Below are 17499 nucleotides of genomic sequence, written 5' to 3' on the forward strand. Positions count from 1 at the left end.
AACAACAACAACAACAACAACAACAAAATCCCCTCTATGTAAGAAGGATACCTATATGTAGAAGAGAACATTTTTTATTTTCACCGTTCAGAATTATTCAAAGCCCAGCCTATGAAGCTTTCTTTCCAGCCCTCGGGTTCATCCTCCTACCTATGGTTTCCTGTGTGAGGACCACTTCTATCTTAGTGAAATACACAGAAAACAGTACGACTGCACAGGACTGCATACCTGTTTTTAAGATTATTTTTAAGGGCAGTTTAGGGTTCACAGCAAAACCGAGAGGGAGTTAGAGAGACGTCCCATGTATCCCTTGCCTGCACACATATAGTCATCCTCCGCCAGAGTGGTACACTTGTTACAACTGATATACTTATACTGACATATCATCATCACCCAAAGTCCATAGTTTACATTAGGGCTCACTATTGGTGGTGTACATTCTATGGGTTTAGTTTGGACAAATTACAATGACATGTATCCATTGCTACAGTAACGTACAGTCTTTTCACTGCCCTAAAAATTCTCTGTGGTCTGCAAATTCATTCCTCCCCATCCCCAACCTCTGGCAATCACTGGTGGTTTTTACTATTTCTAGAGTTTTGCCTTTTCTAGAATGTCATACAGTGGGAATCATACAGTTGGCCTCCTTTGCAGAATGGCTTCTTTCACTTAATAATACATGTTTAAAGGTTCCTCCGTATCTTTTCATGACTTGATAGGTAATTTCTTTCTTTCTTTTTTTAATCCTCACTAGAGGACATTTTTCCATTTTTTGTTCAGATAGAGTGGGAGGGAGAGAGAGGAAGAGAGAGAGAGAGAAACATCAACGTGAAAGGGACACATTGAGTGGCTGCCACCCATATGACCAACCAGGGCCGGGGACAAATTGCAACCGAGGTACATGCCCTTAGCAGGAACAGAACCTGGGTCTCTCTGGACCACAGGCCGACCCTCTAACCGCTGAGCCAAACTGGCCAGGGCAGTAATTTCTTTTTAGTGCTCAATAATATACTGTTGTCTGGACATACCACACTTTATTCATCCACTCACCTATTAAAGGACATTTTGTTGTCTCCAAGATTTGTCAGTTAAAAATAAAACTACTATAAATATCCATATGCAGGCTTTTCTATAAGCATACAATTTCAAATCCTTTGAGTAAATACCAAGGAACATGAATACTGGATTATATGGTAAGAGCATGTTTAGTCTTGTAAGAAACCGCCAAGCTATCTTCCAAACTGGCTGTACCATTATTGTATTCCCACCAGCAAGGAAAGAGAGTTCCTGACACTCCATATCCTCCTCAGCATTTGGTGCTGTCAGTGTTCTGGATTTTGACCATTCTAATAGGTATGTAGTGGTATCTCATTATTGTTTTAATTTGCGTTTCTGTGACGACATATGGTGTGGAGCATCTTTTCAGATGCTTATTTGCTATCTTCCACAGTGAGGTATCTGTTAAGGTCTTTGGCCTATTTAAAAAAAATCAGGTTGTATTCTTATGTTAAGTTTTAATAATTCTTTGTATGTTTGTTAATTTATTTTTATAGAATTTATTGGGGTGACATTGGCTAATAAAATTATAGGTTTCAGGTATGCAATCCTACAATACATTATCTGCATATTGCATTGTGTGTTTACCATCCCAAGTCAACGCTCCTCCCATCGTCACTTATCCCCTTTACCCTCTTCTACTTTCCCCCAGCCCACTTCCCTCTGGAAATCACCATACTGGTGTCTGTGCCCAAGAGTCTTTCTTTTTTCTTTGCTTAATCCTTTTACTCTTCTCACCCAGCCCCCAACACTCTCCCCTCTGACAGCAGTTCTTTGTATCCCTGAATCTGTCTCCACTTTTTTAGTTTATTTTGTTCATTAGATTCCACATATAAGTGAAATCATATGGTACTTGTCTTTCTCTGACTTGACTGGCTTATTTCACTTAGCATAATATTCTCCAGGTCCATTCATGCTGTCACAATCTGGGAATATATCCAAAGAAATTCAAAACACTAATTAAAAAGAACACATGCACCCCTATGTTCATTGTGGCACTATTTACAATAGCCAAGATTTGAAGGCAGCCCAAGTGCCCATCAGTAGAGGAGTGGATAAAAATGCTGTGGTACATTTACACAATGGAATACTACTTGATCATAAAAAAAAGTTAATTCTTTGTATATTTTAAATTAACAGTCCTTTATCAGATATGAATCCTGGGTACTTTTGTTATTTATATCTTTATTCATAAACTAGCAAAGGAAACTATGCTTTCCAACATTATCAATTTTAAAACAGGTCAAACTAAGTCATAGCAAGAAAATATTGTTTTTATACTGACTGTCAATATGTAAGAGCCTAAAGCCACTTCCCAAAACAAAAGAACTAATAATGACTTTACAAAATTCTCTTAATCTCATTTAAAACTTTTAAAAATTTTATATAAAACTTTAAAATCTATTTTTTGTATAGTCATCCCTGGCCTTGAAATTTACTGTAATTTATATTCTATTATGAAAATATGATTACTGACTAATTATTTTACCATACTTAAATAAATGATCCTTAATGGCAAAGTATTGATAAATCTGAAAAAAACAGAAGTAGAATTACCTGAAAACCAATGCTATTTCAACTAGTAATTAATTATGATCACAGACTAATTTTCACTTATAAAAATGTTTTAAAATAATGACAAACCTTTCATTATTTATAAATATATCATTTGACTAATAAAATTTAACTTTTTAAAAACTTTTAATTTAAAAGACATAAACCAAAGAACTTATATGCATATAAGCACAACCACTGGACACAGACATTAGTTTGGGAAAAGCAGCAGGGGGTGGGAGCAGAGAGGAGAGGGTCAATGGGGGAAAAGGGAGACATCTGTAATACTTTCAACAATAAAAAAAAATTTTAAAAATTTGAAAAGTGGTCTATCCTGATGCAGCTTTAAAAAGGAGCACTAGTGCCCTGGCCGGTTTGGCTCAGCAGTTAGAGCGTCGGCCTGCGGTCCAGAGAGACCCAGGTTTGGTTCCCGATAAGGGCACGTACCTCGGTTGCAGTTTGTCCCCGGCCCTGGTTGGTCATGCAGGTGGCAGCCACTCAATGTGTCTCTTTCACGTCGATGTTTCGCTCTCTCTCTCTCTCTCTTCCTCTCTCTCCCTCCCACTCTATCTGTACAAAAAATGAAAAAAATGTCCTCGGGTGAGGATTAAAAAAAAAAATGGAGCACTAGCCTTGGCCGCTTTGCTTAGCGATTAAAGCATTGGCCTGCGGACCACAGGGCCTCAGGTTTGATTACAGTCAAGGGAATGTATCTGAGTTGCAGGTTTAATCCCTGTCCCTGGTTAGGCTCATGCAAAAGGCAACCAATCAATTTGTCTCTCTTGCATTGATGTTTCTCCCTCTCTCCCTTTCTCTCTCTCTCTCTCCCCCTCCTTCCTTTCCACTCTATCTAAAAATCAATGAAAAAATATCCTTGGGTGAGGATTAACAAAACAACAACAGAATAATAAATAAAAAGGAGCATAAAAACATTATGATTCTAATATTATTATCCTTTGGTTTTCTAGTAACTGTATGTAAATATAAATAGTCTTATAATCAGATATAAATAGTCTTTCCACTTGAAAACAAAGAGTGTAGAAACAGTTCAGCAGAAAAAAAGCATGAGGAATTCAGTGACAGAAGTTATACACTCAAATTTTTTTATCACACTCCAACTATATACCAAGTTATGTGCTCATTATATTAGACTAGTTTCACCCAGTGGTCCCTGAATCAGCACAACTGTCCTCATCTGGGAACATGTTAGAAATACAAATAATTCAATCCCAGAATTATTAAATTGGGAATTCTTAGATCAAGTCCAGCAATCTGTGTTTTAACAAGCTCTCCAGATGATTCTGATGCAAGCTAAGGTTTGAAAAGCACTGTCAGATTAAGGAAATAAAAATGAGTAATAGATCCTATACTCAGGGGGATATGCTGACCATATACACAGCCACTCATTTGTCTTGTAAGCTAATATCATTAAGAAGTATAACATCAGCCCTGGCCGGTTTTGCTCAGTGGTTAGAGCGTCGGCCTGCAGTCCAGAGAGACCTGGGTTCAGTTCCCGCTAGGGGCGCATACCTCAGTTGCAGTTTGTCCCCGGCCCTGGTTGGTCGTGCGGGTGGCAGCCACTCAATGTGTCCCTTTCACGTCGATGTTTCTCTCTCTCTTCCTCTCCCTCCCTCCCACTCTATCTGAACAAAAAATGGAAAAATGTCCTCTGGTGAGGATAAAAAAAAAAAAAAAAAAGAAGTATAATATCAATTTGCACATAATTACATCTTTAGAAACTAATATAAGCTAACATAAATATTATTTGGAGATACATAAAAAGTTATATTGATAGGGAGAGATTTTTCTTTACTGAGGAACATTAAATAGCAGTCCCTAGAGGAAGGACTAACATGCCTGATCATTTAAGTAAAATGTATAAAACCCATGTCTATTTAGACTCCAGTGTGTTCCACACAACTGAATGAAGGTCTGTGAAGTAACAATTTGTGATATTCTAAATTATTAAGCAGAGAATATATTTCTATAAAAGCTATATTTCTACTTCCAGATCTCAAGGGAAGGGGAAGGGAGGTTTTTGGTGGTAAATCTCCGGATTGTGATTTTTCTGAAAACAGGAAATAACACAGAAATCAACTACTGGATCTGTGCTAGACATGGCAAAATGAAATAATCTGTCTTACTCCCTAAGAAATGCTAATTTGAGAAAAAGCAATCATAAATGTGTCAACAACCTTAAACATATTCACAAGTAATTCTATTTTCAAGGATTAACCTGAGATGTACCCCAAAAGAAGCACTGGAAATAAATGTCTATCAAAAGGAAAATTAACATTGTGGCACATTCTTATAACAATACAAAACAAAAACAAAAACAAAAAAACACAGTATGTGGACTACAATCCCGGGAACTTTAGTATGCAAATACAAAGAGAAAACAAGACTAGAAAGAGATATTTCAAAATATAAATAGTGGTGGGAAGTCTAAATAATTCTATAGTAAATCTACAATTATTTTTCAGTTGAATGAGGAAAAAAATCCAGGTAAAAAAGACTTAACATCATGTTTAGGACTATTTAAAGGCATGGAAAATGCTATGGTTTACTAAGTTGAGAGGTTATAAAACACTACCTATAATGTAATCTGGATTGTTTTTAAAATGGCTTTTAATTTCTTTAAATGTAAATACTCAAAATATAAAATGATATACATCAAAATGTTTAAAATGGCTATCTGGATATTAAGAATACAAGCAATTAAATTTTTATATCATGATAAGGTTATATTCAGGAAAAATATTAATCAAGACAAGAAGTATTCTATAACATAAACAATACTAACTATAAGGAAGAAACTAAAAAAATCTTGCAAGAAACTAAGATTTACTGGTGAGCTACAATCCTAAAGCATACAAGTCTAGTCAACTTCATAGGTAAAAGTTCTTTCAGACCCAAGTAACAGATAACTGAGATAACATTTACACCATGCCAGTGCAGAGGAAGGAAATCTTGCAAAATCATTTTATGAAGCAAGTATTATCACCGATCTAAGGATTACGTTAGAAAAAAGAAAAAAACTGCAGACCTCATTTCTGAATCTTGAAACAAACATAATAAATGTTAACATTTTATCTTACCAATTTGTAAATTTCATATTAAAAGAGAACTCCATAAACCAAGAGCATTTATTTCATAAATGTAATCATAACCAACTATTGTGTAATCTATTAAAGAAATTCATGTTATACATTATGAGTCAAAAACAACATATTCATTTCAATGATGAAATGACATCTGAGCTATAAAGAACCACTCCTGATTCTAAAAACCAAGTAAAATGATTACTAAAATAAGCATGTGTGTTTGTCAGAGTGAATGTATTGGGTTTCTTTTTTAACTGAGGTATAATTGAAATACATTATATCAATTACAGGTGTACAAGATTTGATATATATACTATGAAAATGATCATCACAATAAATCTAGTTAATATCCATCACCATACATAGTAATTTTTTCTTGAGATGAAAAGATTTACCCTTAGTAACTTTAAATATGAAATATATTATTAACTATAGTCATCATGCTGTACATTATACATCCCTTAGACTTATATATAACTGCAAGTTCGTACCTTTTGACATCTTTCACCCATTTCACCTACTCCTTATCCGCATCTCTGGCAACCACCAATCTGTTCTCTGTATGTATAAGCTTAGTGGTTTTTTTGTTTTGTTTTAGATTAAATATGTAAGTGAAATTATATGGTATTTGTCTTTCTCTGAATTATTTCACTTAGCATCATGCCCTCAAGATCTACCCATGTTGTTGCAAAAGGCAAGATTTTATTCTTTTTATGAATGAGTAACATTCTGTTGTGTGATATATATAACACCTTCTTTATCCATTCATCTGTCAATAGACACTTAGGTTGTTACCATATCTTGGCTATTATAAGTAATGCCACAATGAAGATGGGGTATATATACATATATCTTTTTGAGTTAGTGTTTTCATTTTCTTCAGATAAATACCCAGAAGTAGAATTGCTAGATCATATTGTAGAGTTCTTTTTAAATTTTCTGAGGAACCTCCACAGTGTTTTCCATAGTGGTTATAGCAATTTACACTCCCAAGAGTGCACCAGGGTTCCCTTTTCTCAACATCCTCACCAAAACTTATTTCTTGTCTTTTTGACAGTAGCCATTCTAAGAGTTGTGAGGTAATACCTCATATCCAATTGGATGCCTTTTATTTATTTTTCTTGCCTAATTGCTCTGGCCAAGACTTCTAATACTATGTTGAATAAAGTGGCAAGAGTAGGCATCTTTGTGTTGTTCCTGAAGAGTAGGCATCTTTGTGTTGTTCCTGATCATAAAGAAAAAGCTTTCAGCTTTTCACCACTGAGTATGATGTTAGCTGTAGGTTTGTAATACATGGCCTTTATTATGTGGAGGTATATTCTCTCTATACCTTCTTTATTGAGAGTTTTATCATAAATAGATGTTAATTTAGTCAAATGTTTTTTTGGCATCTATTGAAAAAATCATGTTATTTTTATCCTTCATTTTGTGGATGTTGAACCAACCCTGCATCTCTGGAATAAATCCCATTTGATCATGGTGTATGATCTTTTTAATGTATTGTTGAATTTGGTTTGGTAATATTTCATTAAGAATTTTTGCATCTATGTGCATGAGAGATACTGGCTGGTAACTTTCTTTTCCTATGATGTCCTGGTCTGGTTTTGGTGCACTAGCTCTTTAAAACTGCTTCCCAAAGCAAGTCTCATGGCTACACTTCAAATAAGCAGAGAAGTATAATCCTACCATGTACCAAGGAAAGAGAATGCAAATATTTAACAGCCTTCATCACTACTATAACTGAGAAATCAGAGGAAACACCTTTGATTATTGCTCTGTACTATTTTTATTGTTTTATCATTTTGCAAAGAATATTATGTTACTTTCTCATTTAACTTCAATTTATAGAAAAGGAAACAAGGGGCCACACAACAGTTGATTCAGTGGGCCATGACTTTTCCCCCACTATTTTATTTTTAAAAAGTCAAACATGTAGAACAACTGAAAAAACTGCTCAGTGAGTACTCACAAAGCCAACTTTTTGCTATATTTCCTTCATCACATATCTATTCATCAATTAAGCTAACCTTTTATTCATTTCAAAGTTGGCTGCAGACAGCAATATATTTTACCCCAAACATCATGAGAGTTCAATATTTATAATCTATATTTTTAAAGTTAAATTATATAATAAAATGAATAAGTGTATACTGAGATTTAAATTCTGATAAATGCATTCACCCATGTAGCCAAAAACTCTATCAAGATATATACCTTCCATCATCCCAGGAAATTCCCTCACATTGGGCCTTGGTTTCAACACAGGATTTGTCTCCAGAGTCCACAGTCTTTTTCACACACTACACTATTTCTTTGAAAAAGCCCCAAAGTGTGCCCTGGCCGGTTTGGCTCAGCAGTTAGAGTGTCGGCCCGCGGACCAAAGAGTTGCAGGTTTGATTCCTGTCAAGGTCATGTACCTTGGTTGGGATTCGTTGCTGGCCCTGGTCAGGGTCATGCGGGAGGCTACCAACCGACGTCTCTCTCTCACATCGAGGTCTCTCTCTCTTCCTCTCTTCCTTCCTCCCCCTCTCCCTCCCACTCTATCTGAAGATAAATAGAAAAATATCCTCAGGTGAGGATTAAAATAAATAAATAAATAACCCCAAAGTGTAAATACATTAAACATTAAGAATTTTATTTCTAACCCCCAATAAGTAAGGTAGTTGGAATATGGAAATATGATAGGAAGGAAATATCAGAGAGCCCAGGTATTTAATAATATCTGAGGCAAGTTGACAGGGTCACCTGCCCTCCATTGACTCGCACTAAATAAACAAAAACTTCTACTTCCCTCCCCAAGAGTTCAAGAGTTAATCCAGGAGGGATGAATGTGACAGTAAAAACCACCCCATATTCATCTCTTGCATGTTTAATTACTTAGGGCCAACACCATTTCTGACGCTTGAGAGGCAAGTACAGGGTGAAGTGCTATATGCTTCACTGCTTACTGTGAGAGGCAGTGGGGAACTGGAGAAAAAGAGACCATTTTGTAATCAACCAAATCTGGATTCAAATCTCTTCCTACTTATTAGCCACACAAACCTGTACAAATTACTCAACTCTTCTAAGCTTCAGTATCTCACCTGTAAAATGAGGCCTATGCTTTGCCTTCCTTTCAATGTCAGGTTTCTCAAATGACCTACAGGCAGAACCAGACAAGAAAAGCCTCTACTGTGGACCTCAAGCTTCAGGGGGAACAGCACTGGCCCTCTAGCAGCTACGCCCCTCCCCAAGAGTGAACAGACCTTAGGACCAGAGATATGCACACCGTAAACCCGCCCGTCTGCCACAGACTATGTTCTGGGTAATACAGACCCAGGAATTCCCTGCCCGCACAGCAGCAAACCTGGCTGCCAAGGTCTGCTCCTGAGAGTGTGTGGATAAAAGTGAATGAGGAGTGGGGGTTCAAACATATATGTAAAGCCACCCCTCGGGGTATAGAATGGTGTGTGGGGTAAAAAGAGATATGGGTTTTAGGCACAGAAGGTGGAGTGGGCTTGGCCCATGCAGACACATTTTGGCATGTAACTCTAAGGAATCTAGGAATTCTTATCTCAAACCTGAATTTCAAGATCCATATGAAAATGCTATCCTTCAAATTAGAAGGATAAACATATTTTATGTAACAGTTTGTTAATTTAACTTATACATACATGCTATGTGGGTCTTCATTTATATTTGCTCCAGACCCTACAAATGTTACAAATGTGCCTGTCTGTATCTGCTACTAGTACCCTCACATGCGTATTGCCATATTCACTTTCAAACATTATGTTAGTTATATGACATTATCATGAATTCAACTACATTAACCCCATCACACAAAGAAACAGACATGTTTAAACCTACCCAGCACCCTTGTATTCTTTCTTTGTTAAATGGGGAAAATATTTACTTCACAAATTTGTTGGGATTAAATGAAATACTTTATATAAAGTACCTGAACACAGTAATCACTTAAAAATCGATAATTTTCCCTCTTCTTACCAGTCTTTTGTTATCCTTTTCTTTTTTTAAATTTATCTTTATTGTTACAAGTATTACAGATGTCCCCTCATTTTCCCCCCACTGACCCTCCCCACCCCGCTCCCGCCCATTCTATCTCCATACCATTCTCTTCTTAACTCCCAAATATCTGAGTTTCCTCCTCCACCATATCATCACTACTACACGCTCCAGACAATGTGCCTGTAAATCCCTAAACCATTCCTTACTCTCCATGACCTCTTTAGCACCTGACAGTGTTAAAATTTTTCCTTTCTCAGAACAGCATTCCCTTCAGCTTGTAAGGCTAGACTATTTCCATTCTTCTCTTAGCTTCTGCTCTTTCTCTGGCTCCCCTTCTTACAGAGTTTTTGTGAAAAATGAGTAAGATAATGTTTCTGGATGGTGTCAGCATAAAGCATACTCAATAAAAGGTAGATATTTTTTAATCTAAAAAGACTAACTACCATTTTTAAGTACAGTGCCAGTTGCTCTACTAGGTGATAGGCGCACGCACACATGCACATACTCCATTTATCCTAATAGCATAAAATTGGAGCTCAGATTGGTTGATGAATTAACTTGTTTTAGAAACCTGGTTCCAACGCTTGCTAGCTTTATGATCCTGAGTAAGTCACTTAACTTCCCTGAGTTTCTGCTTCTCCATTTGTGTAGTCTTACAACATTCTTGAGAGAATTAAATGAAACACAGGATATAAAACACACAGCACAGCCCTGGTTGCTTTGGTTCACTGGTTAGAGCGTTGGCCTGCGGCCCAGAGAGACCCAGGTTCGGTTCCCACTAAAGGCATGTACCTCGGTTGCAGTTTGTCCCCGGCCCTGGTTGGTCGTGCAGGTGGCAGCCACTTGATGTGTCCCTTTCACATCGATGTTTCTCTCTCTCTCTCTCTCCCCCTCCCACTCTCCCTGAACAAAAGGTGGAAAAATGACCTCAGGTGAGGATTAAAAAAAAACCACACAGCACATGGCACATAAATGTTAACTCCCTCCTCTTCTTATTGCTTCCAGGTGAATACGTTCGTTTTCTTTCCTTCCCTGTCTGCATTTCCAAAAACTAAGTCCTCGGTCCTTTGACCTGGTTTCTTTACACTCTACACTTACATATTATGACATGTGTGAACCCAACTCCTCCAGAAAGATGTTTTGAATTTATCTGTGCCCATCTCTAAGGGCCCACATCTCTAAATTTGGCCAGTTATTTCTACTTGAGAATCCCACTGCCTACCATATAAACTAATCCTCTGCTCACAAAACTAAGAGTGAAAAGTAAAAGACTGGGGTTGGCATAAAATATTACAAAGGCGGAATTGATAGGATGGATGATAAAGAAGCTAATTTCATGGTTTCAAGCTTGTCTGGGAAAATTAGAAAAATTGAGAAGATTCTCATAGATCATGTCCAAAATTTGCCCCCTTTTTCTCTACCCTCATTCTTCAGACATGAAACTTGAATCCTTCTATTTTCCTAACCTACAAAGCCCAAAATGTTTGCATTCCTTTGAATTCTCACATTTAAATGCATCATTCTTTAATCAGAAAAAGCACCCAAAACACCTTTAACATAAATTTTCTTGGCCATGAATTAATACTTTAAAATTATTTCTATCCTGCGTACTTTTCTTCAAAAATTACTTAACTTTTTAATATAGTTACTAATCATTATATTAATTTCTCTTGGAAAGCAATTCTTAAAACTATAAGTCTAAAAAACTGTGTAACATATTCAAAATATTACTAATTTTAAAACTTAAAAAACCCAGATGGAAAAAAATAAACAATTAGTCTAAAGTTTATTTTAAAAAATGGCTTTCTTCTTTGGTTGAATATATTATATTTCAAATGGAAATATTTGATTAAATTACATTTTCTTCACTGTGATCAAAACAGAGTAACTGCAGGGTAGTAAAACTGATTTTGATTTGCTTATTTTACCTGAGTAGCTTTATCTTTCATACATGAAGGGTAATGAACATGAGGATCCCGTGGCCACTGTCCTGTGAGATAAGGTCCTGTTATCGTATCCAAAGAAGAGGTTCGCCTTATTGTACTAGAGGTTCGAACTTGCTGAGATTTTGGCCTGTCCACTATAAAAAGTGAAAAAGAAATTAGATTAGTCACTAACAAATAAAGTAAAATTTTAAATTATTTAAACTTCAGTTTGTGGAATGTCATCCTATCAATTTTCCCTACTATATATGTTTATCCTAATTGCCCCCTTATATGATCTGATGAAATTTACAGACCCTCTCCAAAGACAAATACATTCACATATTAAATCTTACATACATTTGCAGGGCTGTCACAGACCCTATGAAACCCATCCATTTCAGAGACCTAATCCACAATCTACACATCATCTCCACTGCCCTTCCTTTATAAGACTCCATCACACCTCACTGGACTGCCACTTTCCTAACTGCTATCCCTGCATCCATCTCAGCTAACTCTCACAGTGCCTTCTACTTCCACTGCTAAAAAAACACTTCCATGGTTATTCATTCTTTAACGTAAAGCCTGCATTTTTCACAATTTGGCTCCCATGTACCTCAATGTTTAACGTTCTTGCTACTTCTCCATACACCCATGCTAACTACCAAGTGCCACACAAACTAACTGTAGTTACCCGAATGTAAAACACTCCCTTCTCTGTCTCTATACATTCTATTATTTCCTGAGCCTAGAACTCTCTCCTTCCCTGTTCACTTGACATACAATTATTTAAGATACATGCACCCTCCTCTGCTTGCACAGAACCCTAAATTTACCTCTCCTCAACCACAGCATAAGTTCAATCCTTACAAACTAAAAAGGAGTTGATGCTCAATAAGTATTTAATGAATTTATTCAAAGCTACATAAGAATAACATGAATAATGAAACTAAACTTTACTTCAACTTCCTCATTTATGAATGAATAATCTGAAGCCCCAAGGGTAAAACTGAATTATACAATGAAACAGCATTGCAAACAGGTAACAGAGATAAAAAGGACAAGATCACCAGACATTCTACACAGTTCAATCCAAACACTGCAAGAAACTACTTCTCTTCTCCATGTGGGCACCATAGGTACCTCAGTTGAAAATTAAAATGATCATATTGAACTAAATGATAGGGTATTTTTCATATACATACCCTGAATAATTTACTCTAATGTGCATTCTGTAATAAAATCCAGTGGATTATAAACTCCAAGGCTCAGAGTCTTATTCCGACTCATATCTCACATCAAACAAAATGTCTTGCACATTACAGTCAAGAAACCTTTATTACTGAATGCTGTCCTTTATCTTCCTAAAACCAAAATACATCGTTTTGTTTTGTTTTAAAATCAGAAAACAAAAGAAAATGCAGCACACTCTAATGTTATGTTTTATTTCTCTTACAACTGCAGTTTTGACTTCTCTGACTCAAGGGTAGTAGAAAAGATGTAAAACTTACCAAATTTCCTCCCTATCTTTATTATTTAGCTCTAATTTTATTTTACCATAGGCAGAGAATCTAGGATGACCTATTTCTACTCTTTGGAATTACCTGCAATTTTCTTTGTGACCAAAAATATGGTAAATTTTTATAAACATTTCATGAGTCATGGAAGATATACTTTCTGCTTTCAGAACATGTAGTTCTTTGTCTTACACATCAACTAAAATAAAAACACAGAAAATAGGAGTAATATAATTATCAGCGTGATCTGTCATAGATTTAGAGAAGTACTCTAAAATTTCAAAACTACTATGGAGATCTAACAATTTCCTTTATTTCTTTCAATTTTATCATTTATATTTTAGTTCTATATAATTTGGTTCATATTAATTTTTGACATTATGGCTTATGCCTCACCATTTTAATCTGCTCCATTTATTACTTTTTACTTTTAAACTCTGTCAAATTAAACATTATGACCCCCTTTGGCTACCTTTCCGTTATAATTTGCCTGGTATGCCTATTCTCTCATTTTCAATTTCTTTGAATCATTTTGTTTATGTGTGTGTCTCTTTTTGTAATAAGACTTCTTTGTGTAAAACTTAAATTCAACCCACTTATGTTTATAGTTATAACATTTATGATTTAACTTGTCATGTAATCTTTTTCTTCCTGTTTTGTAATGCCTCCTTGCTACTTATTTTGTTTGGTTCTTCTCTCTTCTTACCTCCTTCCCCACCATAGGTACTTTGGAAAATATGTAGACTATTTTTAATTCTACTACTAGAAGTTATTTCTGTTGATTCCTTTTTTTTTTTAATTCTTATTTTTTAATTAATTATTTTGTTACAGATGTTTCTCTCCTTTTTCCCCCACTGATTCTCCCCTCCCCCTCCCTCCCTGTCCTGTCCCCAGCTTTGTTGTCCATGTCCATTGTTCATGCACACATGAATATAAGTTCTGTGGTTTATCTCTCCCCCACAACCCCCTCTTCTGGGGATTGTCAGTCTGTACCCCACTTCCACATCTCTGGAAATACCCCGTTCCTCATACTGTTATGTTCATTCTATTCCACAAATAAGTGAGATCATGTGATATTTGTCTTTCTCTGCTTGGCTTCTTTCGTTTAGGATAATACTCTCCAGGTCCCACCATGTTGTCTCAAGGATAAGAGATTTTTTTTCTTACAGCTGCATAGTACTCCATTGTGTATATGTACCACTGCTTTTTTATCCATTTCTGTACTGATGGACACTTGGGCTGTTTCCAGATCTTAGCTATTGTAAATAGTGCTGCTACGAACATGGGGGTACATATAATCTTTCTGATTGGTGTTTTAGGGTATATTTCTAGAAGTGGGATCACTGGGTCAAATGGAAGTTCAATTTTTAATTTTTTGAGGTAATACCATATTGTTTTCCATAATGGTTTAACCAGTCTGCATTCCCACCAGCAGTGTACTAGAGTCCCCTTTTCTCCACACCCTGGCCAACACTTGTTGTTTGATGATTTGTTGATGGCGGCCATTCTGACAGGTGTGAGGTGATACCTCATTGTTGTTTTTAATTTATGTCTCTCTGATGATTAGTGATGTTAAGATTTCTTCATATGCCTCTTAGCCATTTGTATGTCCTGTTTGGAGACGTGTCTGGTTAGTTCCTCTGCCCTTTTATTTGGGTTCTTCATCTTCCTTTTGTTGAGTTGTATGAACACTCTATATATATTGGAAATTAACCCATTATCTGATATATCATTGGCAATTATGCTCTCCCTTACAGTGGGTTGCCTTTCTATTTTGGTGGTTTTTTCTTTTGCTGTGCAGAAGCTTTTGAGTTTGATGTAGTCCCATGTGTCATTTTCTCCTTGGTTTCTGTTGCCTTAGGTGATATATCAGTGAAAATTCTGCTGCGTATAATGTCTGAAATTTTGTTGCCTACATTTTCTTCTAGGATTTTTATGGATTCATGAGACACATTTAAGTCTTTTATCCATTTTGAGTTTATTCTTGTGGATGGTGTAAGTTGATGGTCTAGTTTCATTTTTTTTTTTTTTTTGCATGTAGCTGTCCAATTTTCCCAACACCATTTATTTAAAAAAGCTGTCTTTACTCCACTGTATGCTCTTGCCACCTTTGTCAAATATTAATTGAGCATATTGCCTTGGGTTCATTACTGGGTTCTCTGTTCTGTTTCACTGGTTTATATGCCTGTTCTTGTGCCAGTACCAGGCTGTTTTGATTACAGTGGCTTTGTAATATAACCTGGTACCTGGTAATGTGATCCCTCCAACTTTGTTCTTCTTTTTCAAGATTGCTGTGGCTATTCGAGGCCTTTTTTGGTTCCATATGAACGTTTGAAGTATTTATTCTAGTTCTGTGAAGTATGTCGTTGGTATTTTGATGGGGATAGCACTGAATCTATCGATTGCTTGGGTAATATGGACATTTTAATGATGTTAATTCTTCCAATCCATGAACAAGGTATGTGCTTCCACTTTTTTAGATCTTCCTCTATTTCTTTTTTCAATGACCTATAGTTTTCTGCCAATAGGTCCTTTATTTCATTGGTTAAGTTTATTCCTAGGTATCTTAATTTTTTTGCCACGATGGTAAATGGGATTGTTTTTTAGTATCTCTTTCTTTGAGTTCATCTTTGGTGTATAAGAATGCCATAGATTTCGTGATGTTAATTTTGTATCCTGCTACTTTGCCAAATTCATTTATTAAGTCTAGTAGATTTTTGATGGAGTCTTTGGGGTTTTCTACGTACAGCATCATGTCATCTGTGAATAATGACAGTTTCACTTCCTCCTTTCCGATTTGGATCCCTTTTATTTTTTCCTCCTGTCTGATTGCTGTGGCTAAGACTTCCAGTACTATGTTAAATAAGCGAGGCGAAAGTGGGCATCCTTGTCTTTTTCCTGTTCTTAAGGGAAATGCTTTTAATTTTTGCCCATAGAGTATGATATGGGCTGTAGGTCTTCCATATATGGCCTTTATTATGTCGAGATATGATCCCTCTACTCCCAGATTGCTGCGAGTTGTTATCAGAAATTGGTGCTGTATTTTGTCAAATGCTTTTTTAGCATCTATTGATATGATCATATGATTTTTATCTTTTTTTGTTTATGTGGTGTATCACATTTATTGATTTGCGAATATTGCACCAGCCTTGCAACCCTGGGATGAATCCCACTTGGTCATGATGAAGAATTTTTTTGATGTACTGTTGGATTCAATTTGCTAATATTTTGTTCAAGATTTTGGCATCTATATTCATCAGGGATATTGGTCTGTAGTTTTCTTTCTTTGCAGTGTCTTTTTCTGGTTTTGGAATTAGAATTATGGTGGCCTGATAAAACGAGTTTGGAAGTCTTCCTTCTTCTTGAATTTTTTGAAATAGTTTGAGGAGAAAGGGTATTAGTTCTTCTTTGAATGTTTGGTAAAATTCCCCTGTGAAGCTATCCTGGCCTGGGCTTTTGTTTGCTGGGAGAGTCTTGATTACATCTTCAATTTCTTCTGTTGTTATTGGGCTGTTCAAGTTTTCTCTCTTTTCCCGGTCCAGTTTTGGGAGACTATGTGTTTCTAGAAATTTGTCCATTTCACTTAGATTGTCGAATTTGTTGCATATAATTGTTCATAATATTTGTTAACAATCCTTTGTATTTCTGTGGTGTCAGTTATTATTTCTCCTCTTTCATTTCTTATTTTGTGTATTTGGGTTCTCTCTCTGTTTCTTGGTGAGGCTAGTTAAGGGTCTATCAATCTTGTTTCTCTTTTCAAAGAACTAGCTCTTTGTTTCATTGATCCTTCGAATTGTTTTTTTGGTCTCCATGTCATTTATTTCTGCTTTGATCTGTACTATTTCCTTCCTTCTCCTTGCTCTGGGGTTTTCTTTTTGTTTGCTTTTTAGTTCTTTAAGTTGTGAGGTTAGATAGTCTATTAGAAATTTTTCTAGCTTCTTGAGCTAGGCCTGTAGTGCTATGAACTTCTCTCTCAGAACTGCTTTCGCTGCATCCCATAGATTTTGTGTTGTGTGTTCATTTTCATTGGTTTCCAGGAAGTTTTTAATTTCTTCCTTGAACTCCACGGTAATCCATTCATTGTTCAATAACATGCTATTTAGCCTCCATATTTTCAAATGTCTTTGTATGTTCTTGTTGCAATTGATTTCTAGTTTCATACCACTGTGATCTGAGAAAATGCTTGATATGATTTCAGTCTTCTTGTACTTGTAGAGACTTAGTTTGTGTCCTAACATGTGGTCTATCTTTGAGAATGTCACATGTGCACTTGAGAAGAATGTGAATTCTCTATTTTTCGGGTGTAATTCTCTGTAGATATCTATTAAATCCATT

At 35.9% G+C, this 17499-nt stretch overlaps 1 protein-coding gene across 3 annotated transcripts in view; it reads right to left on the reverse strand.

The window, feature by feature from the left end:
* The window catches only part of GLCCI1 (glucocorticoid induced 1), a 98124-nt gene that overhangs the window by 46641 nt on the left and 33984 nt on the right, over nucleotides 1-17499 (reverse strand). For all 3 annotated transcript variants that reach the window (XM_036247132.1, XM_036247131.1, XM_036247133.1), the window contains exon 2: nucleotides 11651-11802. In XM_036247132.1, coding sequence (XP_036103025.1) covers nucleotides 11651-11802 — 152 coding nt within the window. The remainder of the gene's footprint in view (nucleotides 1-11650; nucleotides 11803-17499) is intronic.

Source organism: Molossus molossus, unplaced genomic scaffold, assembly GCF_014108415.1.
Source record: "Molossus molossus isolate mMolMol1 unplaced genomic scaffold, mMolMol1.p scaffold_m16_p_7, whole genome shotgun sequence".
In the NCBI taxonomy this organism is placed as follows: domain Eukaryota; kingdom Metazoa; phylum Chordata; class Mammalia; order Chiroptera; family Molossidae; genus Molossus; species Molossus molossus.